This window comes from Mustela nigripes, chromosome 5 (genome assembly GCF_022355385.1).
Source record: "Mustela nigripes isolate SB6536 chromosome 5, MUSNIG.SB6536, whole genome shotgun sequence".
Classification (NCBI taxonomy): domain Eukaryota; kingdom Metazoa; phylum Chordata; class Mammalia; order Carnivora; family Mustelidae; genus Mustela; species Mustela nigripes.
This window is the reverse complement of record NC_081561.1, coordinates 226,960-254,396: the sequence shown is the minus strand read 5'-3', so window position 1 is coordinate 254,396 and position 27,437 is coordinate 226,960. Positions and strand designations below refer to the sequence as shown.

At 42.5% G+C, this 27,437-nt stretch overlaps 1 protein-coding gene across 6 annotated transcripts in view; it reads right to left on the bottom strand.

Annotated features, from left to right (window-relative positions):
• Positions 1 to 6,316: 6,316 nt before the first annotated feature.
• The window catches only part of DUSP22 (dual specificity phosphatase 22), an 80,253-nt gene continuing 59,132 nt past the window's right edge, over positions 6,317 to 27,437 (bottom strand). For 3 of the 6 annotated variants that reach the window (XM_059399313.1, XM_059399314.1, XM_059399318.1), the window contains 3 exons: positions 21,941 to 22,015; positions 18,748 to 18,919; positions 16,431 to 18,270 (listed from right to left, as the gene is read on the bottom strand). In XM_059399313.1, the coding sequence (XP_059255296.1) occupies positions 18,088 to 18,270; positions 18,748 to 18,919; positions 21,941 to 22,015 (430 nt within the window). In that variant the 3' untranslated portion in view covers positions 16,431 to 18,087. The other 3 variants (XM_059399315.1, XM_059399317.1, XM_059399316.1) reach the window with 3 other exon arrangements.

The window sequence follows — 27,437 nt, the reverse complement described above, 5'->3', positions numbered from 1 at the left end:
TGAAGGAAACACTAATACTTGCTATGCCAAAACTGTACGCTAGGTGAAGGAAGCCAGACAAAGAAGACTACATTGTATGATCCCATTTATGTGAAATATATTGCAAAGGCAAATCTACAGAGACAGACCGTAGCTTAGAAGCTGTCATTGTTGTGGGTGAGAATGAGTTAACTGCAAATGGTCATGAAGGATCTTCCTGGGATAACAAAAATGTTCTGAATCTGGATTATGTCTGCACAACTTGGTAGGTGTACTAAAAATCACTGAATTGCATATTTCAGATGGATGAATTTATGGCTTGTAAACTTGATCTCAATAAAGTTGTTCTTTTTTAAATGGAAAAATAGGAGGATAAAATATATTGCAGAAGAAGAGAAAACATGAGGAAAACCCAATTCCATAAATTTCCTTTAACTATGGGAAGTAGTCACCTAAAAACAGAGAGATCAGATTCCCCACATTCTATTAACCTAAATGACCGTTAGAGCAAGCCACAATATTTTGCTGGTCAGACAGCTGCAAAGTCTGTTAGCACCTGATGCAACTCAACGGGCTGTTTAATTAGTTCTGGTGTGTATCTTTCTATGGAAAATAAAGTGTATGCATGGTCACCCATGTTCAACATGGCAAGAAAGAAGACAGGGTGATTATTAGGGGTTTGTCTTACAAGACATTCTATGTTTTCTGTTAGCATATAAAATAATTCACATTCATGATGAAACATGCCTAGTGTGACACGATATATGAAGTGTAGAAAGGTCTGAAATCACCCAGAATCTCCCTCTTGCCCATTCAAATCTCTGCCACAGTAAAACAAACAAACAAACCCTCTTCTTTGGTATGCATTAAATGACAGCTGTTGTTGCTATTCAAAGAAATTCTGGGGACTCACTTATTGTAAAAGGACAGCACATGTCTTCTTGGAGAATGTCCAGTTGCTGTTTAAATTATTTACTGTATAAAATATGCATTCTTTGCTTAGACGTCTAGTCATTTTTAGGGGGTTCATGACTTGTCTGGGGTGTTAGCAAAGGGGGTGGGGGAACCTTCCCTGTCAAGTTAAAAATATTAACTTGGCCAAATATACAACTTTAAGAGAGGCAGCACTTGAAATTTCTAGAATCTTCAGCTTTGATAGAGCTAAGAAAAGAGAGAAATGGGTTAGAATTGGGCCTTCTGGATGGTTATCCCAAGACTTTAATCTGGCAAATTTTTTGCATAAAGGAAGGTATTGACAATAAATTAATCCTCCCCACCCATTCCCCCATTCAGCTAGAAACTATGGGATCATGAAAGGGAAGAGATAATTTCAATAATTTAAATTTCCCCCAAAGGCCACACCACAAAAGATACTTTCTTCTTTTAACAACTCTATGTATGCTATGTTACAGAACATTACAATTCTGAGAAATTCTGTCCCTATGATTCAGGGCTAGTAATAAACTTTGCCCCTATGATTCAGGGCTAGTAAACCAGAGACATCATATTCAACCTGAGCAAGAAGGCAGCCAGGAAGGCCATATGTCCAACCATGATGCTTGCCAACATTTCAAGAAATATTTGAAACAATAAATAATTCTAATTAGGCTCAATTTACAAACTGGAGTCTGAGAGCAGGAAGGATGCTGATCTACCTGATTAAATCCCACCAATTTCTTAGAAAATGTCATGTAGAACATTCTCTTTGATTTTTGCTGATCAGCTATGATAACAGGCACTGAAATATTATCAGGAGAACAGTACTTGCCCCACACATAGTCTGTGAAATGTACAAACAATTTTGCTAAGCAGGATTCAGGTAACAAACACATTTTAAAATTAAGCATCTCCTAAAATATGGAACTAAGGAAAAAGTGACATTGCTAGAGAAGAACCAAACATTTTTTTTCACCTGAAATATTACTTTTTTTGTTAATAAATAAATATAAGCATCAAGTAATTTTGAAAAATTTTCTTTCCATGTATTGACAGTTGCCATGCTCCATAATCAGGTAAAAAAAACATATTGTTTGGACAAAATAGAATCTTAGTTACCTAAGTGGTATGAGTAAGGTTATTTTCTGAAATATGAAGTTATCTTTTACTTCCAAAGAACATAATAGTATTTTGCTTTTCAACCTTAGAGTTTTAAACTTATAGAAACCTAAGTGTAGGGGTATTATTTCAATATCTTGACTATGTTTACCTTAGCTAAGAGAGTCAGAGATATATTCACCATTATACTTAATCATTGTTGTTTAAAATATTTACTCATTGTCTCTCAAAATGGTTGCCATAACCACTTTTCAGTTACCCCATTGCTTCTTCTCCTACTCAAACTTTTCTTTGGAAAAAGTTGACTTTTCTGTGGAACTCAGAAGTTTTGGGGGGTGTTTTGTTTTTATTTAGGAAAAGTTTTAGGGCAAGACAATTTTTACCTCTGGACAAGAGGACAAAGACTCTATGGTCTTTTTTAAAAAAATTAATTTATTTATTTGGGAAGGAGAGAGAGAGAGAGAGAGAGAGAGAGCGCATGAGTTTGGGGAGGGGCAGCAGGAGGAGTGACATTGCTAGAGAAGAACCAAACAATTTTTTGGAGGAGGAGAGAATCCTCAAGCAGACTCTCTGCTGAGCATGGATTCCTAATGTGGGGCTGGATCCCTGGACCCAGATATTGTGACCTGCGCTGAAACCAAGAGTTAGATGCTTAATCGACTGAGCCACCCAGGTGCCCCAACTCTGTGGTCTTAATGGTATATTAATTATAGCTGATGATTTGATATTAAACTGAATAGCTGTCAGTGGTCCAGAATTATATTTCTTAAAAAGTGTAACTACACATTTGATGTGTACTATTCTGGACTAAGAGTCAGAACTGAGTTCCAACCCTTCACTCCCCCGCACAGAGTCCCAGGGTACTCCTTCTGTGTGAGCACCTGCTCCTGACCTGGATCAAATTCCCTGTTGTTTGCTCAGTTCTTGGGCCAAACTCCCTCACTCCCACTCCTGTACAGCTTTGGCTTTGCTCCTTGCTTCTTTCCCACACTTTTGTCTTTCTGAGTTCTTCTAGCTTGGTTTCTCTTTGCTTTTCCAGCAGTGCTCCCAGACAGACCCCATCTCTATCTGCTGCCCCTCCTAATCTAGATGTCACCCACTGGCTTGTCCAGACTTCTTCAGTGGATCCTAAAAAACCAGTTCAAATCCATACACCTCAAAGATCAGATTAAAGTCCTTGAGAAAAGGAATTTTCTTGCATAAATGTATCATGTAGAGACAACATTCCCTCATAGTCTAGTTAACTGTGGCCTCTTTTACTATTCGTTTCTGCTTCATTAATTCATAAATCAATCCATTGAGAACCAACTATGTCATATGATAAAGTTGCCTCAATCTTTGTTTCTAAATTATTTTGGCAGGTTATCTTTGTGTTTTGCTCAGATGAAGAGCTCGTTGTCCATTGGTTCCAACATGGTGTAGTGCAAAGAGCACTGGACTAAGAGTCAGAACTGAGTTCCATCTAGATCAGGATCTGCTAGTTAGCCCCTAAATATGGATGCTGGTAATCCCATAGGTTTGTTGGGAAAATGAATTAATATACGTGAAGTGCTTCCTAGGTGGAAAATACAAAGCATTATAAGATTGACTGAATAAAAGTAATTTTTATTTTATTTGGGTGGGGGGGCAAATTTTCATAATCTCAGAAAGAAGCTATTGGACAGAAAATTGAGAGTCTAAACTTTTGCTCAAGAAACCTGAAGAAAAGATGTTGTAAACTGAAACAGACATATATACCTGGATAGTGTTCATGCATAGCACTGTATGAAAGACACTTCAGATCTGAATCTGAAGTCTCCCTGGGGACCCTGCTCATCAATTGCGTTGTTTGATTTTAGCGATGTTAGCTCACATCTTTTCTAGAGAGGTGGGATTCCAGTAATAGACACTGTGTATCTCTAAAAAGTTGCTTTAAACAGCCATTTCAACTAGTACTGTGAACTTTGTTCAGAGCTAGTTTCACAGCAAACAATCAGCATCAAACTCTTCTGAGAAATGAGTGTAAATTGTGAGAAAGGCAGTGAATGAAGAAATCCAGGAAACAGAATAAGACTATCAGATAGTAACTGCCTGGATTTGAGTGAAAGGTGACAAGGTCAATGATACTCTAAGAAATATATAGTAATTTAAAAATCAAAGCCACAAGAAGATATGTGAAGCCACATATGGATCGGCTCTGGCTGAGGCTGCAGAAGCAATTCATACAAGGAGACCCTTTCATCTGCACCCAAAGGCAGTCTTCAACCCTCTTGAGTAGACATGTAGGCTCAGCTGGGCAGGAGTCTGACCCATTGCTGCACGCACCGTGGGGCTGTCAAAAATTTGTATTGATTGACTTAAACACACAAAAAAGGAAATGAATATGCTAGCCTATTTGTTTAAAATGCAAAATAGCAATAGATTAGGAGGCTGGGTGCGAAGGCCTGATAATAAGAAATTTTAAGAGACTAAGACTGAATTCTCAAACATTTGAATTTATTATTATTATTTTTTTTTAAAGAAAGGCTCAGAAACAAATGATGTCAACATGTAGGGAAAATTCTGAAGCTCCAGGTGTTAAACCAGGTCCTGTCCATTCCACAGAGTGCTGGTATTTCTGCAATTCTCAAAGAGGCAAAGAAGGTCCCAAGTACATTTCTTAAAAATTGGGTTGGTGAGCAGGAAGGACTCAGTGAACAGAGGGGCTTTTTATTCACAGACTGCTGGTCCAGAACATAAGAGATAGCAAGCATGTGGCTCCAAGGAGGCACATTGGCAAGGAAACAGGAGAAAAGTTGCAGGAGTGAAAGCACAGATTTTGGTGCCCTGGAGTTCTGGAGCTGGAGGGCAGAGAGGGGAGTCAGGAGACTCTTGGCTGCAGCAGAGTCAGGGGATCAGGGGCTGAAGCCATGCTTGCTGGCCCAAGGAGTGTAGCAACCACCTAAATAAAGCAAGGCTACAAAAGGCTCTGACAACAGGCAAGGTTGGGAGGAGCAGAGAAAACTACAGGATCAGTGATTTGAACAAGAGTTCATGGTAGAACAGAATATGAGCACCTACTATGCACCAGGCCCTGTCTTCAAGAAGCTGAAGGTCCATTGGCACAGGCCTATACTTTATGTTAGAGAAATGGACTTAATGATTTTCAGCACAGGGGAAGGACAAATTTTATGACTCAGGGTCATCAAAACTTCACAAATATTTAAATTAGGTCCCATCAGCAAACATGGGGGTGAGGTGCCTAGGTGGCTCTGGCGGTTAAGTGTCTGCCTTTAGCTCAGGTCATGATCTCAGGGTCCTGGGATAGAGCCCCATCTCAGGCTCCCTGCTTGGCGGGGTGCTAGCTTCTCCAACTGACTCATCCCTCCCCCAGGGAGGGATGTGCTCATTGTCTCTCAAATAAATCTTTTTTAAAAGATGTGTACTGTGATTTTTGCAATAGAAGAAGTAATCTTAATAAATTATATGTACATGGAATTATTTTATATCTGACTCTATGAAACATATTAAGGGAAGTGGCAATTTAAAGACACATAAATGGGCATTCTTTGACAAAGAGAAAAGGGGAAACTTTAGCCTCCATTAACCTCTTGTGAAATGTAGAATTTCTTATAATGAGCCTCTTAATGGAAGGAATACCCACAGGAGAATAGCACAGGGAAAATAAGACAGCTTTCTCACCCAGTGTCCTCAAAAATAACCACAGTAATCTTTAATTATCTTTGAAGACAGAACACAGAAAAAATCAAAGAAACATGTGAAAAGCTGGAGAATTTTCATTATCTTTTCACTGCTGTCTCTACAAGGAAAATAAAATGGAAACAGTTAGCCAAATCTTAGGTGGTAGGAAATGTGTTAAAAGTAAATTAGAATAAGGAACAGGCTCTGAAAAACAATCTGAGGGGTTTGAAGGGGTGGGGGGTGGGAGGTCGGGGTACCAGGTGGTGGGTATTATAGAGGACACAGATTGCATGGAGCACTGGGTGTGGTGAAAAAATAATGAATACTGTTATGCTGAAAATAAAGAAATAAGTAAATAAATATGGAAAAAAAAAAGAATAGGGAGCAGGGCACCCACTGACACAGGCTCTTTTGAAATCATACAGGTTTTCAGGGCCTCCATTATTGCTTAAGGAGAGAGGACTGATACAGAATGAAGAAAAGTGAAGCACATAAAAATGTGTATTGTTTTTCAAGAAGGACCTTGTGAACTTAGAAGCATACTTGTACATTTGACACCCGATACTCTGTTATAAGTAGTGATCATGGAATGAAAAAAGAATAATAAGGGACATTTTATGCATGCTGTAAAAATGTTCTTTTATTGAATTTTATATTGGTTATCATGTCAATAAATAAAAACAGAAATATCACAGTAAAATGAAAAAGCCATGTATGAATACTTTTTAATTACAATAATATATGTTTAAAAATGGGGGAAACATATATACCTAGATGTTGGTCTGTGACATTAATGAGTAATTACAATTTGTTTTTGAGCCTCCTCAAATTTATCGATGACTTCGTCAAAACAGAACTTCTCCTTATGTTAGATTTGTCAATTGATCTTCACTCTTCATGGATCATAGAATACTTGCTTTATTTTAATTTTGAAAAATTGCTTTCAGTGGAGCAACATACATACAAGTAGTTAAGAAAGGTGTTAAACAAAAGGATAAGATTGGGAGAGATGCAAAAAAAGAAGACATTTCACATCAAATTCCATAAATAGCACATCTGTATTTCTTTGGGGCCAATTCTGGTGGTCTTCTAATATGTCTGCAATCAAAAAATTGTAAGGACAAGCAAAAATCCAAGTGGCCACTCAGAATGCCAGACTGAAGGGACTGCATGTAACATCCTTGGGTATGTCAAATCTACTCTGCAAGTGCAGAAATGCAATTATCACAGTTTGGATTCCAGATATTTCTGAATTTATTGGAAAAGAAAAAACAAACTTAAAACCCCCAAAATAATAGACAAGCTGATTCCCTATATCCCAGTCCCGCCCATTAACTGGGAGTTCTCCACATTTACTTCCATACAGAACATGCTGTTAATAAAGGATTAATAAAAACATGGACATTTTAAGCTTATGCATACATTGTTTAGACTTGGAACTTAGATCAACAGGGGACCTGGGTGGCTCAGTCAGTTAAGGCTTGGACTCCCAGTTTTGGCTCAGGTCATGATCTCGGGGGTCATAGGATCAAGTCCCAAATCAGGCTCTGTGGTCAGTGGAGAGTCTGCTTGTCCCTTTCCCTCTGCTCCTCCCTCTGTTCTTTCTCTTTCTAAAATAAATAAATAAGATCTTTACAAAAAAGAACTTAGACCAATAAAATAATTTTTGGGGGGGGTAGATATATTTTATCACTGGAATGGTTTAAGACTGCTGGATCTAGCTGGTAATAAAAGACAGATTATCTTTTAGTTACTTGTTACTAAAATTTGTTTTTTTCAGGGGTGCCTGGGTGGCTCAGTGGGTTCAAGCCTCTGCCTTCAGCTCAGGTCATGATCTCAGGGTCCTGGGATTGAGCCCTAGATAGGGCGCTCTGCTCAGCAGGGAGCCTGCTTCCCCCTCTTTCTTTGCCTGGCACTCTGCTTACTTGTGATCTCCGTCTGTCAAATAAACAAATAAATCCTTTAAAAAAAATTGTTTTTTTCAATAAATCTCTGGTGGCTACTGAGGCTGCAATCATTGTGAGGAGGGACATTTGGAATCCCTTAACTCCTGGTGTTGCTTTCATGCTTCCTTGACACCCAGCTCTAATCTGAGAACTGAGGAGAGAGGAATGAGAGAGGAGTGAGAATGGGACAGGAGGACAGAGAGGAGGACAAGGGGAGAAAGGGAGAGGAGGCATGGGGAGGAAACAAGGGGAGAGGGCTTCTAGTTGCCAGAGACACCCAATTGACCAAGCGACATTGGAGGCTCCAACACTGGAATTTGGGTGTATTCTGGGTAGCCCTGCTGTGTGAGACACTGGGGAGAAGTATCTCTACAAGGCTGCACTTTAGCACCAGGTGTCCCTGGAGAGTGTCAGGCTGTCTTTCCCTGCAAGCATGGTAAGAGTCGCTGAGCTCTGGCCTCTCAGGGCTCCCTTGCTTGGCAGCTCAGGCCATTCTTCTGGGGCAATCAGTCATGTCTGCCCTTAGGCTCCTCTCGTGGAGAGAAGGTGGGACTATCTTATAGCCTGACAGCCCCACTGGCCCATAAGCCTCCTGCCCTCCTGTCACCAATAATCTTTTGTAACCCTAACTCTGTTTCTGCTTCTGGAGAAAGCAAACCAGCACTGTCTGTCACTACTTCAAGATGGTCATTATCTATGTTGTCTCACTTGGTAGATTCATCTTTGGAGAGGTCCCATGGGGCATCTGGTCCACATGAGCCTGTTTCCCTCCTAACTGCCCTACCTTCCTGCTTCCAGCCCATTCTGATGGGCCCAAATCTATCCAAGGCCCACCCATATCTGCCCACAGTTTACAGTTCAGGACAAGATTAGCCATTTTACTTTCCAACCGTCACCTCCCTCATAGTCATCTTCTCTAAGACAGGTCCTGGACTCCAAGTACACTCTGTTCACTCCTGTTTGTGCCTTTGCTTGCATGTCACCCTCTGCCCAGGATGTCCTTCACTCTTCTTCCAAGTTTTCCATCCCCAGCAGGACACTTTCCATGGCCTGCATTCATGATTCTGTGCTCCACATTTGTTCACAGAATATTTGTGAATATACACAAGACTCTCTCCAGCTCAAAATCTGAAGGCAAGGCTGCCCTGCCTAATTTGTCCTTTCCCTCATGGCACATAGTGCTAACTCTGTAAGCATCTCATGACATAGTTTTCCCAGTGAGCCGCAGGCAATATGGCATGATTGAGGCACTGCAAACTCTCCTCCCTCCTCTTCATGGGCTTCAGGACGGGGTAGGGACCTCTCACATGGGCACAATTTGTAGCAGAGGCTCAAATGTCATGGCTGATGGCCTTAATGTTGAGGGTGTCATTTCTCCAGATAGGCCATAGGAAAGCACAGATCAGCAGGGGCATACTGGCAGACATGGATGCTTCTAAAAGCTTTCTAAAGATGAAAGCAGTGAGTCACAGGCCAAGCTCCAGATAGCATACTTCAGGACAAAGTGTGTAGGAGAACCCAGGCTCCCCACTCAGACCCACTTTTAGTATCAGCTTGTTGACACTTAGATACTTCTTGGAAGCTTGTGGCACTTCCTCCATCCTATCACTGTGTCTCCGCCCTACCCACGGCTGAGCACCAGGGCTGCCTATTGTACGGTAATCACACTGTTCTGTCCCCCATGGACATAGCATGCAAAATCCTCTGCTGGCCAGCTTCCCGTTAGGTACAGGGAGATAGGACAAGAGGATAATAGATGGGAAACTTCTACTCTGCTTCCTCCAAGTCTCCCTTACTTCTTAAAGACCTGCCCTCCTCAGGTACCCCTGCATGGCTCACTTTTTACTTGACTCTAGTAACTCCATTTCTCAGCCCCAGGGGTTGGAAGGAGGTCCTGTCAGTCTCTGGTTGCTTTGACATCTACTGTTGCTTTCCACGTCTCTGTCCTTGATGAATGTTTCCATGTGAGTTATTTGACTTAGGTGGCAGCAAATCCCTGAGCTTCTTGAAAAAACTTCACTGAGGTTCCTCTATTTGTATAATGATGGCACATCAAGGACAGAATACCATCTGCTTAAAGTACCAGCACTCTCTTTCCTTTTCCTGTACACACATGGGCCATTCTATGTTCTTGCAAAGGGCCTCCTGGAGCCCTAGGGTATCTCAGTACTCTGCCTGCTACTCTAGGCTAAATCAGAAATACTTAGAGATATGTGTGGCAGCAATAGTGTACACACAATGGCCAGGCTTTGATGAAAAGAAAAAAGAAATGCCTTTCTCATGTGCCTATTTAACTATACTTACCTATCTTCCACCTTAATCTTCCCACTAGGCCTCTAATCTAACATAAACCCACCTTCAGAAAAAAACTTGAACATGAGTACACATGACTGTTAGCATTTTATTAGCTTAGCCTCCCAGGGGTAGTGACATTTAGGGACACCTGAGCCAGATTCCTTGGATTACAATCCTCACTTGGTCACTTTCTGGCCCTGAGACTGGGTAATGCTCAAGTTCTCTAGAACTTAGTTTCTCCCATAGTAAAATCTATCCCATAAGATTGTTGTCAGAAGAGATTTCAAGAAAAAGTCTCAATGCCAGCTTCTCTCCCACATTAAGTGCTGAATAACTGTTGACCATCAAGAGGCTGATTGTCTTGTAACCTACATGGGAGCTCTTCACAATTAGAAAGGCCTTTCTAGACACATAAAATGCTACCCAGGAAGGCTATGAGGCTGTCTCTGGGCATATCACTGTGCCAAGACACATGGTGTCCTCTAGCTCTGCTCATCTCTTCTACAGAGCTTCTTTACTCTAGTCTTAGAAGAAGTTCCCCACATGAGTGGATGGCCTCCTCTGGGACTTCCCCAAGGTATTCCAGAGAATGGGGATTAAAATGGACCTTAGTCAGGCCTGTCTGGCCTGTGACTATGTTGGCTGCCTGGTCACCAGAGAGACCTTGGCCTCTCATCTCCTCCAACCTACTCTATCAGGACCTGTGCCTTTCTGCTCTTGGAAGGTGGAAGATGATGGGAAGGGGTTCTGGCAAAGCAGAAAATAGGCCTGTCTGCTGTAGGATAGTGAATTATCAAGGCATGAAATGGGCTTTAGCCCACATCTTCAGTACACCTCTGGGATGCACCTGATTTTGGGAGATTCATGAAGGCTTCTGCAAACAGTTGAGAAATGGTCTTCTCCTTTCACACCTTCCTGCCTTTCTCTCTGCCACCACATCAGTGTGGCTTAACACAAACCAAGGAGAATCCAAACATCTGACCCCTGGCACATGACAAACTTCTCTAGGGACTCCCATTCTGAGGAAGCTCGGTTCTACTTGGGTCTCTACTTGCCTTGAAGGGCACACCCTTTGCAAAGCAGAAGGTGACATTTCTTCAGTGCACATGTGAGGGTTTTTGATTTTTATTTTCCAAAAAGGCTCCATATCAATGCCTTGGGGAAACCCATAGCCAACAAACAAAAGGCAAACCTGCTCACCAGAAAGTATGGTTCCTGTTTGTGCTGGTTTGGCCACTTCTGGTGAAGGGCACAAGAGGCTGAGGGCAAAGCACTTGGTGATCGATCAACAGACTTGAAGGGGAGAGAGGGACCAACACCATGTTGATGGCAATGTTCCATTCATGACATATTTGCTTGTCACTGATATGTATCCTGGAAGACTGAGAAGCTAAACGGAAAGGCCACTGTAATGAGGCCTCCTTGGGTCAAGTTGGGCAAATAGACAAATGGTGTGATCAGCATAAACTAAATTATTTCTAGAAGAAATTGTTAACCCCACAAAAATCAAAGTTTTATTTTTTTACCTCTGGCTCCTATCTAGTTTTCTTAAGTAGGTCTTTGAATAAAGGATGTGCTCAGGTACAATCCCATTCAATATATCTCCTAACCCCACCTCTAACTAGTCAACATCACACTCAGAATGTTGAACTGCCTAGTAATTTCAGTCACCTGCTAAAATAGATCTTTTGACACCAGACTCTAATAAGTGAACTGGAAACTTCAGGAAAATTAACTGCAAATTACTAATTCCTGATCAACAGTTTGCATAGATATCCAGAGCCAAAATAAACCTAAACTTGCAGATGTTCAAATACGGACTGGCAGTTCTTTCCCCTGATGGAAAGAGACACAGGCACAGCACTTGCAACATTTAGTCGGATGCTTATTAGGTGGTTAAGCCTTAGCTGCAAAATAGATACTAATTTTGATTACTAATTTTGGTACTGGCTGAACTAATTATGTCCTGTTACTGCAGTGACAGGTCTCAAGATCTAGAGTGGGGATAGGAAAACAAGAGCAAAGTGTCAAGATCTATCTGCATGATGAAATGTGGCCAGTGCATTACATGCATCAAGTCCATGACAGTCTCAATGAGCCCAAGGCCTCAGGAGACCCTACTAAATTCTAAGAAGTGAATGATTGATATGCTCAAGCCTCCAGTGACAAGTCAAATGCAGCTTTTTTCCCCCCTCCTTCTTTGCAGTTTCTCTCTTTCTCTGGGCAATAAAAAGGAAAGGGAAGAAGAACTTCCCTCTGAAGTCTTGGTGATTTCTTGTTAAGTACATATATAAATGTAAGCATGTTGAAAGCACATTCTTAATAAAATTATTAATAACTTAGGGTCAGGATGGGAGGAGTCATCTAGTGTGGGATCACAGGGTTTTGATTTTTAGTGTGTTCCCTATTTTTATGACTAGATACTGGTGTGCAGAGCAGCCCTTCGTGACTAGCTCTAGTTGTGCAATATGGGCTCTGACATTTCCTTGGGTGCCCCAAGTACCTGCCATTTAAGGTACCCGAGCTCAAGTTACCCTTGATGTTGCACACATGACTCCCCTGAAAGCTAAGGATTTCTCTAAAACTAATAAAAACATAAGACACAGGTGTATGTGCACACACACGCAGACACACACACACACAAATCACCAGATTTTATAAGCTGTCTCTATGCAAGAGGAACACAAAACAGACCCAGAAGTTGGAAGTGAGGTTCCCTGCTGAGGCAGAAACTAGAAAGAATAGGCACCCAATAAATAAGAAAAAAAGCCACTAGTGGGAACCTATCCCCACAGAAAAGCATAAATGCTATTGAAGACACATAAGGATACCCAAGGTTAATGAAGGTGCTCTAGTATTGCAAGGAGCACTGGAACTGTTCCTTGGAACACTGAAAAAAAAACAAAATAAAATTTTTTAAAAAATGAAGGTGCTCTAAAAACGTGATTTAAGTCCAAGATAACCTTGGGCAGAGAGAGTACATAAACTTGATGGTCCACTAGACCCTGGAAAGGTAACCTCAGGGAGCAAAACAGGAGCCTGGTAGAAATACCACTTAAGTATGTTATGGGAATATCAATCTGATTATGGGGCACACCAGATCAGGATTATCCCCCACCTCCTGCCAAGGCTCTTAGCTCCATGTCCATCTCATAAGACAATGCCTAATGATTAATTTGGCTTCCTCCAAAATCCTGACAATGAAAGAGAGAGAGCCTAGTGAATAAAATTGGTTTTCATAAAGCTACTTTTTTTTTTATCTTTCACAATAAATTATAAAATTGGACATTTGAGTTCCACATTGTTATGAATCTAGTTCCTGGGAGTCTGTCCTGGGTGCATAGATAAATTTGACCTAATCTGCAAAGCTGGGATGATTGTCCTTGGAGGCCCCAGGTCTGGCAGTCCCCTTAAATCTAACCTTGACATTTCAGAGCCCACACACTGACATCAAAGGAAAGGAGGATGTTGACACAAAGGACCATTGTGTTGGAAGCAAGATTCCAGAGTGTAAAGGCCACAAAACCCATAATCCCCCACATTCAATCCAGTACTGAGCGCATTGGCTTCTCTCTTCCCAAACTCCCTCAAGCCCAAATCCATTTGCCTTTTTTTTTTTAAAGATTTTATTTATTCGACAGAGAGAAATCACAAGTAGGCAGAGAGAGAGAGAGAGAGAGAGGAGGAAGCAGGCTCCACGCAGAGCAGAGAGCCTGATGCGGGGCTCGATCCCAGGACCCTGGGATCATGACCCAAGCCAAAGGCAGAGGCTTTAACCCACTGAACCACCCAGGCACCCCTCTATTTGCCTTCTTGGTCCCTCTTCATCTCGATCACCATGACCCTGTTCAGGGCATCATCTTCCATCACCTGGATGACTATAACAGCTGTCCCGACTGGCCTCCAATATGGACCCTCCATTCTCCACCTACACACCAACCAACCATGGTACTTGCTTGCTCTAGCAAGTTCAGCCAGCCCCCACCTCTACTCATTACATCTGCATAATGGAATGCATGCTTCTTGTGAGGCTCTAAGCTCAGAAATCAGCCCTGTGGGAAGCTGGCAGGGCATGACCTCTGAGCTTGATTAGCTCCAAGGGCTAGTATAAGAAGTAAACCAGTTACTGAATACTAATATATATACAGATACTAAGCAATGGTATCAACCTGGCTGACAGGGCCCTTGCTTGTGTGTACAGTTTTGTCTGTATCACTTACTAACAGTGCCCACTCCTTGGTTCTTGCTTTAGTCACACAGAGTGTCTTAGGGTCATCCCAGTGCACTGTGCTCCCTTATGCCACCATGTTAACACACATGCTGGGTCTCTGCCTGGACTCCCCTTCCTCCCACTATGCCCAACTAATTTTAGCTCTTAAGCTTGAAGTCTCAAATTAGGTATTACTTTTTCCAAGATGCCTTCCCTGAACACTGCCTTCCTCACCCTGAAACTGGAATGGTTTTTCTCTTCCCTTCCCCTGCCACATAGCACCAGGAGCACCTATACTAGTCCTTATGACCCACTCTGTAATTGTTAATTTTCCTAACTGCCAACTCCACTGATGGGGCCCCAATCAAACTCCCCAGGGAGAAAGGGGTGTGTGGGGGGTTGGAAGCAACCAAAGAGAGGTTCTGGCTTCACTAGCCATTGTGCTTTGCTACAGGGGTGCTGGTTCTCCCTTGACCCTCATTAGAGCCTTATAAACTTCTATGTTCAAAGTGCAGGGGCAGCTCAGCTCCTCCCTCTCACTTAACCCACTTATTCTTTTTTTTTTTTTTTAAAGATTATTTATTTATTAATTTGAGAGGCAGAGATTACAAGTAGGCAGAGAGGCAGGCAGAGAGAGAGAGAGGAAGAAGCAGGCTCTCCGCCGAGCAGAGAGCCCGGTGCGGGGCTCGATCCCAGGACCCTGGGATCATGACCTGAGCCGAAGGCAGAGGCTTTAACCCACTGAGCCACCCAGGCGCCCCTAACCCACTGAGTCTTAATCAAAAGATCAAAATTCAAGCAAAGCAGAACTAACATTTTCAGTTTTGGTTGTATTTTTTGGCCTCTTTGAGATGTGAATAAATAAAATAATCCCCTCTGTGAGCTTATAAAGCTTTGCAGTGATAGTTTGTAACCCACAGTACACCAGACAATTATTAGAGGATTATTGTTGGTGCCAGATCTGGTCCTATGGCAAGAAGAGGGGGACAGGAAAGGATGTCAGGCTGTGAGGGGGTGGGTGACCCTACTGGACTGAGTCAGAATAAGCATTTTAATGACTGACACTGATCAGTGAATATCATCCCACACCGGCAGGGGCTGCTGCCAGTTCAGAGGGTCATCTCCATTCCAGCCCCTTTCCTGTGCCCTTCTCAGGAGCTTCCAGGCATTCAAATACAGAATACAGGTGAAGCCTGCCACCTACAGTTAAAGGGTCCATGTATATTAGCTGCTGTATCCACCTGCCCTTAGTTCAGGCCCAAATTATCCCTGGAGTCAGAAGTTAAATCTCCTTCTTCTTCCCCTGGATTTAGACAAGGACAATTTAAGAAATGGACTTAAATCACTCTTCAAGCCAGTCTGTGTTTCTTCAAATTAAAAGCTAAATATGGAATCAGAGTAAACTTCATTCAACAATGTGCAGCCAGTGTTCATGGAGCACCAGGGCTACGCAGCCTTGTGGCAAATGCAGTAATTCCATTAGTGCCACATATTCAGTGCTCATGTGTGGGCAAGAGAAATATGAGTCCAATTTCTGGATTTTTTTCTGTTCACATTGAGGATCAATTTTTCTCTCATGATGAAATTAATTCACTTTTCCTAAGTGCTCTCTGTACTACCTTCTGTAGGAAACTGTGGCCTCTGCCATTAAACCAGCATTACTGCTACAGGAGCAGATTCTGATCCTGCTTCACAACCCTCACAGGCAGAAACACATATAACATCCACACCTCAGCCAAGGAAAAGTGCATTGCACATGAAGTTAAATGCTCGGTTGCCCTTTGTTAACAAAAATGTGTAGCTTTTGGTAAAGTCCACCAAGGAGAACACAAACCATGGGTAGAGCACACACCAAGAAATATTTCCCAAGCTGGGGAATTTAAGAGCACATAAGCAGAGTTTACACAGCACAATTATCATGAGAAGCAATCATGATTACTAAACAGTTACCAAAACAGTGCAGCAGGGCTCTTGAGATTGCTTTATAAACCCCAAAGTTAAGGTTAAAGAAGTTGCTGTAGCAGTGGCTTTAAGGTAAAAAATATTTTCTCTTGGAAAGAGTATCTTTAGTTCTCAACATATATCATTACACATATATTCAGTTTAAAATGAAAAACAAGTTACACATCACTTCTGGATACTTAAAAATAAACTCTAGGTTGCTTTTCTTTTTGGCAGCACCAGCCTAAACTCTGTGGCTTTGCACTATTTCAGAAACTTCAGGTACATTACAGTCTTCTGAGAAAGGCCCAGTACTTCAGAATTCCTGCAGTAGCTGTGGAGAAAGAACATTACTGGCAACAAAAATGAAAACAACATTTCAAGACCTACAGGAATATATTTAGATGTTCACACATATTTAAGCATTTCAGCTGATATCCTAAATACTTTTTCTGTGACCACAGTTGCATTTCTTTTTGGTTCAAGAAAATAAAAAAGTACTTAATAGACAAATTGTTTCAGCTGTAGGTAGAAAATTCCATGGCCATGCTTCACTTTCCTTGTATATATCTGGGGCCTTTGTGGGTAAGTAGAATTTCCCTGGTCCCCAAAGCAGCTCATCTGTGACATATGCTTTATATGCATGGGGAAAGCTGCTCTTCTTAGTCAGAGGCTCTGTTGTTGGTGGGATTCAGAGAAAGTGGGCTGCAACATCTTTTTAGGGAGAAGGCAAGTAAACTTTTTCATTCTTGTAATTTTGTGTGCTTAAACAATTTGAGACTGGACCACAAAATTGCTCACAGAATTCCAGGATCCTGTTGCTCCATGCTGCAAACTACAGACGCTCTCCAGCCATGTTGGGCTTGGCCTGAATGTAGAATTTTACCCACCAGAAAGCATTACTGGAGCTCAAGTAGAAATTTGAAAAAGCTCATGATACTGATGCTTTTGCCCTTTGGATTCAAAAGCAATCATGACGCAACATTTCCAACCATGAGCTGGTTATACTAACAAAAATACTTTTTCAAAAAAACATTTAATGAGGTAGCTGAGATCAAATATCAAATCCACAGCATATATGACGGTGCTTAATAAGTGCTTAATAAGTACGCAGGCATTTTAAAATGTATTTTTAAATGCAAACTTGCTATAGTGCCTAATAAATGCTCTTTCTTTCCAATTCCTGAAGGTGCATGCAGATGTTGCAAAGACACCCTTGCAGAATTACAACAGCAAGAAAACAAAGAGGTTGAGAGTAAGTGAAGCTGGACAAGAGGAGAATGGAAGAGAGCTCTGGGCATATAGCTTGGGCTGATGTGGTGTGGTTCCCATGGAACTGAAATATAGTCAGTGCCACTGAGAACATACACCAAGAACTCAGGGACAATATGGGCCGAGATGAGGGTCTTGAGGTGGTAGGAATCACAGCCTAGAGCACTTTCATTAAGATTGAGGCAATGTTCAGAGCACAGCCCCACACATCTTTCAGGGCCCCTGGAACTACCCTCAGGAGGGAGTCTGGCCTCCTGCTGCCCTCACCGTGACCACTCTGGGTTTGGTCTGCTCCCAGCCACAGGCTGGTTTAGGCTGAACAGCTTTTAAGATGCTAACCTCAAATGATTTCCATGTGGAGTCTTGGACAAAAGGAAAGGTGGTGACACCAAGCCTGGCAGCATGGATTCTGTGACTGTTCCAGCAATATGAACATTTGGAGTTCACATGTCCACCCGCATGGGCACACACGCTCAATTGCCTGCACACAGGCGCATGCATGAGATGGTGCGGGGCAGTCAAGCAGACTCTCCAAACTCAGGCAGGGCAGGAGTAGGCAGGATGAAGGGGCCTGGGGCAGGGCTGGTGGATTCATGGAGAGGAAACCTGGATCCACCTTTGCCACCCTCCCTTTCCTGTCCTCCATGGGGGCAGCCAGCACACCAGGGCACCCAGCAGAAATGCACTGAAGACAAGGGATGGAAAGGTAGGCACCAGGTCACTCAGTTACTAGGTCTCCGTCGTATAGTTGCTGTAGCCCAAAGGAGGCAGGGTCTGAAAGCTGCTCCACCGCCTTGTACCAGGCTGGGACTCCACACGCCCTTGCTCTTTATATTTACCCAGAATGTTTTTGGCTTCTTCTGCATCCCGCAAAGGGCTCTCTCCATATTCTTCCTTCAGCCATTGCCGGTACTGGAGAAGTTGAAAACATAACCAAAATGTCACACACACACACCCCTGCATCTACACAGATTATACCTGTTACTTAATGGTACAGATTTTGTCACATGTAAACAAGGAATAAATGGGTATTGGGCAATCATAGGTCTGTGGTTGGCCAGCCAGTGTCAAGCCAGAGAAATAACTGCTTCTTCTAGGTTTTAGTCTGCGGACACGAAAGCAAGCCAAACCAAGAAAATGGCACTTCGCCCAAAGAGAAATAAACAGACGTTAAATATGGGGTCTGAAGATGGTAAAAGACAACATCCCACAGCTGCAGCTGGTGAACAAGGGGCCAGTGATGACTTTAATTGGGGTGCAGTGGGGCACTCTTGTCCTCTCTGGGCCTTTCAAACTCCAACCTCCATGATCCTAGGTGTGTGCAGAAAGACTGAGGCATCTTTCCAGAGGATGCTGCTCACATCACCGAAGTCCCCTGAGCATGGTTACCTGGTGGACTTCATGCTTCTCGAACTCCTGGAGCTGTCTCTGGAAGCCCAGGTTGGGGTTGGCACAGGATCTCACTGCACGCACAGTGTGCAGGGCATCCTCCCAGCCAAAGTCGGTGACGGTCATGATGTATGCGATCACCAGAGTCACACTCCTGGAGACGCCGGCCAGGCTGCAAGGGCCAAAAGAACCCACAGGGGCAAGGGGTTTTAGTCCATGAGTCTATCTCTTGATTCATCAAGATCAGGGGATTCTGTGGCTCTCATTTTAGAAAGTCTTCCTGCCTCGGACTATGAGTGGACAGCAAGCCAGTATGAAATTACTCAGAAACATAGGCATCAGTGTCTGTGTTAGCCTCTTTTTTTTTTTTTTTAATTTTTTACAGATTTTTCTACTATCGCTTCTGGCACCAGTTTTATGATTCTCTATGCTCCTGAGCCCTTCTTCAGATAGTCCCCATTTCCTTGGGCAGAAAAAATAACTAACTAATGCACGTTGAGGGAACTTGAAGGGTCTGGGATCTATGCAATAAATCTATGTACAACCTGCAGCAGTTTAGAAGGTTTCTTTTTTTTTTTTTAGGTCTGGTTTTCTTAGATAAATGAAGGCTAGATCTATAACTGAAAGCCCATTAAATACAGAAGCTCTTATAAAACAGTTTGTATTCTTCTTTAAATAACTGAGCAGAGCACAAGAGTGGGCACATTCCACGTGCTCTGGGATGTGGGGAGTCAATAATGGTTAATTATATCTAGCCGGCTGAGTAAGGGGGCCAATTTTAAATGCATATGCAAATTAAGGTGGTCACAGAAGGCTGTGCTGTGTCAGATTTAGAGTGTTCTAGCAACGGTTTAAGATGGGGAAGTTTAGCAAAATTCTCATTTTTAGAAAGGCCTATCTTAGATTTATATAACCATATGAAGTACAAATTCCTAGAATATCAGGGCTACACATATTCAAATAATGATAATAATAATAATAATATAACCATTCTTACATAGTGTCTCTTCCTTAAGCTTTTATATCAGAAATACTGAGAGAGCTTTTAAAAAATACATCCTCTTTGGCGGCAAACCTGGAGATTCTAATCACCAGGAGCCACAGAAGCCCAGGGACAGCATTATAGAACTCCCCTCATATGGCTCTAACTGTATCCCCTCAAATTCCTTAAAGCAAATGTAGATGAACATTATAAAATCTACAAATTGTTACATGTCCTACTCTTTTTTAAAGTAAAAAAAAAAAAAAAGTAAATCACACAATCTTAAGAACTGCATAAAACCAGCAAACATTATCTCCCTGCTTTCCTAATACAGATTACAGACCCTTAGAACAGATTAGTTTTCATGAACAGCTCCTCTGGATATCATGCATTGGATCTCTTCTGTCATAACAGAACTGTCACCAACTTCAGCAGCAACCCAGCCCAGGAGACATCACTTTACATTTCCAAAGAGCTTTCACTAAAATAGCAACTTTTCTGGGGAAACTCAAAAGACTGTGAAGCTTTTTTTTTTTTTTTTAAATCTATTTCACAACAGAATATTGTCTTTTAAAATATCTGAGTATAATTGACATATGTTACATACTTTCAGGTGTACAACATAGTGATTCTATAAGTTTACATTATGCCGTGCTCACCATAATTGTAGCTGCCATCCAACCCTGTTAGACCATTGACTGTATTCCCTACTCCTTTACTCCTATGACTTGTTCATTCCATAACTGGAAGCCTACATCTCCCACTACCCTTCACCCATTTTGCCCATCCTCTTCCCCCTTCCCCTCTGGCAACTATCAGTCTGTTCCCTGTACTTATAGGTCTGGTTCTGCCTTTTGATTTTTTTTTATGTGTTTTGTTTTTTAGATTCCACATATAAGTGAAATCACATGGTATTTGCTTTCTCTGATGTATTTCACTTAGCATAAGACCTCTCAGTTTAGCCATGTTGCTGTGTTGCTGTAAATGGCAAGATCTCTCTCTTTTTTTTTAATGACTGAGCAATATTCAATATGGAGTCTGACTCAATATAGAGAGGAAACATGCTCAGCCTGCACTTTGATAAACAGCAGAGTTCTGGCTCCAGAATATTGGCTCCTGGTTCCTTTGACATAACAGTTACGTGATGTGTATGAGTACTAGCAGTAATGAATATTTCATAATGCATATTTTCAATTCATTAAATTGTACACCTGAAAGTAATGCCAACTATATTTCACTTAAAAATAAAACAAATAGGGGCACCTGGGTGGCTCAGTGGGTTAAGGCACTGCCTTCAGCTCAGGACATGATCTCAGGGTCCTGGGATCAAGCCCCGCATCGGGCTCTCTGCTCAGCGGAGGGCCTGCTTCCCCCTCTCTCTCTGCCTGCCTCTCTGCTTACTTGTGATCTCTCTCTCTCAAATAAATAAATGAAATCTTTAAAAAAAAATTAAAAAATAAAAATAAAAAAAAAGTAAAATATGAGAGCTAACATTCACTGAGAGCCTACCACATGCCAGGCACAGTGCTAAGAACTTTGTGTGCATTGTCCTTGGGTTGTGTGTATTATAGCATTTTCTTTGCAATGTGTATGTACTCATTTATATGTATTCGTATCTATACAAAGTGTAGCTGAATGCAGGTGGAGAGCTGTATATAAACTGTTTGATTCTAAGAGTCTATTCAGATCTTTTCAAAGCAAAGTACGAAGCTAAACACATATAAAAGCCCCCATCTCTAAAAGGAGAAGAAATGGTCATTCTGGTATTACACTCATGCAGTGCTAAACACGTGCTAAATACGTGATCAAAACTCTCCAGAAAGAAACAGTGTTTTGAAAGAGCACTGAGGGATGATCCCACAAAATCTGTACCCTCCATAGGAGGCTATTCCAAGGGAATAATGGACATGGGTTAGAAAAGAGGTTCCTGTCCAGTAGCCTTGACAGACCCAACAGAAATCCTAACTGTGGAAATGAAAATCCTAAGTGAAAATGAAAAAAAAAATTATAGCATTCTCTTTCATCAAAAACAAATGAAGACTAACAGATGACCCCTGATGGCAGGGGTCAGATAGAGTGTGTATTCAAGATTCAGAGAGCAGACAGAACTATTAGGAGATGAAATAACTAATCTAAACACACAGAAAAACCACTGAGAGAAATCAGGCTGAGCAGAAACAACAGGCTATGATTAGGCAGAGGCATACATACCAGTGTACAAGACAGCCCTCACCCCTGAGGCGGCACTCATGAATGAATTTAATACTTTCTTTGAAATGTCTTGTCCTGTGGGGGGAGAAAAAAGAGAGAAGTGACATCTCTCTACTTTACTCAACATATGATGAAAAGAAAAATCCACCTGAGGTTTCTTGAAAAGGTCTCAGAGTCCCACAGCTTCAAAACCATGGTCACACTGTCTGGGGCTGGAGCTGCCTCAGCTTTAGAATCTGTCACACACAATGCTGGGACCTGGGGAGGGCTGCCCATCTTCTGGGATTTTCAGAATTTCTTTGCAAGGAATCCCTGAAACACAGAGTTGCCACTGACTGGTATGTGTGGGCGGTGGTTTCTGCCTAGCCCAGGGGTTGGTTGGAGCCACTGAATGTTCAAGAGCATACTAGTGACCCCACACTGATGATCTACACACCAGCTGTGCACATTCAATAACATCCAGGTGAAGAAGGTGCCTGTATCCTGCAGGCTCCCCAGTGCTAAGAGGTAGTTTACTTTTGATGATCTGAAAAACCTAATAATACCCTCCCATATTGGTCTCCTTTGACTTTGTTACATCCTGTCAGCATGTTGTCAGAGGGCTGTAGGAAAAGGGAAAATAGAGCTCCAATCCCTGCTCAGCCACTTACTGGCTGTGTGACCTTGGGAGAGTCACTTAGTTTCCCTTAACTTCAGTTATAAAGTGCAAATAATGTCTTACAGTGTTGAACAAGGTGATATATGTCAATATACTTTGCAAACTCTTAAGTCCTTTATGACAATGAAACCATGATCCTTACTTCTTCTGACCCTTAGCTTTTTTAACACCCTTTCTCCTGAATGCATGTACCAGCATCATTTAGAGCATGTTCTGGACTGACTGGTAGGCTAATTATAAACACTCCAAAGCACCTACAGAGTACATGCTTTTGGAGGTCTTCTACCTTTGATTGACTTACAGAGCAGCAAAAGACCTAAAGTTGCTCATGGAATAAATCCATCCTCTTTTAAACACCAACTGAGTACTATTTACTGGACACTGCAAAGCTGCAGGAGGTTCATGGAAGACTGAAAATTAGTTTCCAACCACACAAGCTAGGTCTATTGTTTCATGAAGGATAATAGGACAAATGAATGTAATAATGAGAAATTCAGGTATGGCATAACAAACTCAGCCAGGTATTAAATACAGAAGAAACTTAGCAACCTAAGTAGAGGTGTCCAGCTAGATTAAGATGGAGGGACAAAACAGGAAACTATAGAAACTATAAATGTGCATGCATACACATACATATTCCATAACCAGCCATAAGGCATGATCAAAAGTCCTAGGGAATCGAACCCAAGGACTCCACTTACTTAAAGTCTTTAACTATGAGAACATTGCAAGACACACTTCCGCTAACTTTCCCAGGCACAAATGCTCCCAGACATACACTTATAAAAGGACTCCGGGCATTGCAACTATACTCACAAATGCTGGCTTGCTCTAAAACAGGCAAGAAAAGATTCCTGCTGTAATTCCTGAAAACTGAAATGTCAGTACTGAAAGAGATCTCAGAAAGGATTGTAAGGCAGAAAGCTGGAAGCCGGGCAGTGAAGCTGAATGCACCAGAGGGGTGAAGGGATGGGGCCACTGTGATGTGACTGGAAGAAGCCTGGCCCACTGGAGGCAGGAGAGAAGGCTCAGTGCTGTTAGAGCTTGTCTCTCAAGCAAAAATAGTCTGCAGTGAAGCCTTCCAATTTTTAAGTATTGAAACTGTGGCAGACATCTTGAGTTGTGCTGATTTCGTTTGGGGCAGCAAAGTTTGTCAGGATAGTCCCCCTTCCCTCTGATTCCAGCCACGGAGAAGAAAAGAAAAGGTTGTGGGGTAGGGACTTCTGGAAAAGTTTTCTCTTCCTAATGAAAGTTATCTATCTCTGCCCCAGTTTTCCTGCTAGGAAACTGGAAGTAAGCGTCATGCTTATAGCTGTATCAGCTGCCCTGTAACCACAGATGATAAGCCGCTGGGGTGGAGAGGCAGCAGGATGCAAAGGGAGACCTCAGGGTACTGATGCCCGGGCCTGGGAGCACCCACCACCAGGTTTCTTAGTCAAGGCTTAAAGTAAATTTCTCTGTAACTTAAAACATCATCACCCTGCTCCTTTAGTCAAAGACAATCTACCTGATAACAACAACCAATTCAACACTTTTAAAAACACTGAGCTAGGTGGCAGCTGAGTGGCCCAGTTGGTTAAGCTTCCGACTCTTGATCTCAGCTCAGGTGTTGATCTCAGGGTTGTGAGTTCAGTCCCCACATTGGACTTCACATCTCAGTGTGGAGCCTACTAACAAAATAAATAAATAAATAAATAAAAGAAAGTAAAAACATTGAGCCAACTCATCTGGCCTAGGAGTGGCTACAGGCTGCCCATCTGCCATCTGCTTCATGCTTTACACAATGCAACCTGTCCTCCTCTGTTGGTCACTGTACACAGCAGACATGCCAGAGGGTAGGGTGGGTCTGACTGCAGATCCCAGTACCAGGACAGGCTGCCCAGAAATCAGAGCTCATCCCTGACTTCAGTCTAGCAGTGGCCTAGAGGGTATACATTTGTCCACAAGGTCGGCCATGCTGGGGGAGCCAAAGGTTCTGAGAGTCCTCTCCATGCCTGCTTATACTCATGCCTGTCCTTTATGGGTCTCTTTCTAGAACACAGTGCAAAGGCCCGAGTGACGTGAAAGTTACCAGGGCCCTTGAAGTGAGTAGGACTTTGTGTTTTAGGGGAACATGGTCAGTGCTGTGGAGCTCACCAAGATCGTGCAAAGTGATAACAAACGAATCCCTTTACTGAAACCTGAGAGTGGTAACAACTACTTCTATCTGGATTTTATTCCATGTACCAAACCACATGCACGATGAAACCCAGGTCTTAAATACTGTGGGGTGTATCTGGGTTCAAAAGTCAGTCTTTCCTGTCCTTTCTCAGGATAAGACCGTGGGGTGGGAGTGGGGTCAGTAGGGCGACATGCAAACCTGCCAGAGCCTAGAGAGTATGTGTGAAAGAGCTAAAGGGCCAAGGAAGTCATGAGGAGGTGCCCCCACCTCCTTTCCAGCCCTTTCCTCTTTCAGTTCTAACCGTACCAACCTTAAGTCTAGGACAAACCTACAGATGGCTCCTGCCCACCACCATGTTGGGGCAAGGGCTGTGGAACCCCAGGGCAGACGTCTGTGAGAGGACAGCTCACAGCCCAGCTCAGGAGTGTAAATCATGCCACTGAAGAGATGGCTCAAAGCCCCACCACAAAACTTGACTCATAAACACAGTTGGGCATGAGGCCACACCAAGCAGACATTCCTAGAAGTGCTTTTTCCAAGTAAAGCCAGGAGGCAGCACATTTACTACTGCTTTGGTGTGTTGCAGGGAGTGGGGGTTATTTCCAGGGAAGCTGATGACATAAACTCTAGCTCTGGTCACTAAACTAGCTCCTCCACACAGGAAATACCCGCGACTCTGGCTCTTGTTGCCCAATTCTCTGATGTGAAGCAGAAGCACACATCTTAAGCACCATCCCACCACAGGCTGTTACAATGAACATAGGTTCCCTATTCTTGCTCTTCATTTTGTTTCTCTTCATTTTGTACCCTCACTTCCATAAAAAGACATGTGTATAAGTTCTGTTGGAGGAAAGCCAGTGGGGCTCATCCACCTATATATGTCACAAACTTACCTCATAGTGCTTGCTGCTGCCAGCAATCTGAAAAGAACACCTTGGGTAGGGCAGAGGGCACTTCAGAGGAGAACCATCCTCTGTGGGGGCTCAGCAAACTCAGCTCTGCAGTTGCCACTGTCCCTCTTTCTCAGTTTTTTCTGGCTGTCCTCCCCTTGAAGGGCCTCCTCCCTCTCTCTGTCTGGAGGCCAAGAGACAGGACCAGCCAGGTTTCCCTGACCTTCGGAGATGCACAAAACAGATGGTGGATGGAATCTAGCAAAACTACACCCCATGATGCTCATTTTTTGAGGCTGACAACTAGTTCTTATTCCAAGACTACGAGATATGGAGGCTGTGAGATCACAGACAGCCTGTGACAGCCCACAGGCAGACTATGGGATCAGAGACAGCCTTCTCCTGCTGAGGACTCTGCTTATCTGAGCAGTAGCCCAAGGGATCTGGTCATGTATCTTGAATGGTAGCTGGGCTTACTCCAAAGCCAGCAGTATCAGAGCAGGCTGTACTGAGAGCGAAAGCCATGGAGACTCAGGACACTTCTCCTTCCCACATACATACACATGTGTGTATTTATGTGTACTCAGAAGCATATATGTGCATGTATGTTGTATATGAAAGCAAAGGAGGAGAAAACAAGAAAGATAAGCACTCTTTATTTTTTTCCTCCTGAAAAAAGAATGCTTTAAAAAAAAAGCAAAAAAGCAAAAAACAAGCGGGTAGAAAGTTCTGAGTGAGTGAGCCTGTGCTCTGGAAGGTGGGCTCAGATCAGAAAGCTGTTTCTCCTAGGGCAGGATCAGCGCAGGCCCCCAGGCTCTGTGTGGGCCCAGCTGGAACACAGTAAAGCTTTCACGCCACCCAGAAGAAAGCAGGAAGGAACATTCTACAGTAGTACATGGCAGAGCTGCTCTATCGGCACACAGCTTTGAACACACACAAACTACTCATATTTATATCAATGATTTCCCAAATTTCATATTTCCTGCACTTAAACACTGTTTTTAATTGGGGGAATTAAAACACACATGTGGTATGATCATGCTTTTCATTTTGTCACATAAAGTCATTTTGAAAACAAAACAAAACCCTCTTTACCACCTATTATAATGTCATTTCACAAAGAGTAGTTGAACACTAGAAAAACAAGGAGGATATAGTTTAAGACTAAAAAATAGTTGGGGCACCTGGGTGGCTCAGTTGGTTATGAGCCACTGTCTTCAGCTCGGGTCATGATCTCAGGGTCCTGGGATCAAGCCCCATCGGGCTCTCTGCTCAGCGGGGAGCCTGCTTCCTCCTCTCTCTCTGCCTGCCTCTCTGTCTACTTGTGATCTCTATCTGTCAAATAAATAAATAAAATCTTTAATAAAAAAAAGGAAGACTAAAAAATAGTTAAATTAAAAAAGTCAAGTCTTATGGAAAACTCAATATGACTTTTCTGAGTATTTCTCATTTCTATGGGCTGTAAAGTCCTCAGGAGTCACGGATGAGCATGTGTGTGTGTGCACACGGATGCTCAGGTAAGTATGAATCTATCTGGAAATAGGACCACCACAGCACTCCAAGGGCCCACATCACTTTGATCTTTCAAAGTTGCTTTTTAATAATTAAAACAAAAACAACTGTAAATGAGTGAAAGAGAGAACTGGATGTACAGAAGACATCAGCTAAACTAAACAACACATACACAAAAAGATAAGGAGGTAGAATAAGGCAAGGAAGTTTTACTGATACTTTAAATATAAGCTTACTGTATTGCTAATACCTCTTCTCCCCACAAAAACCTCAAAA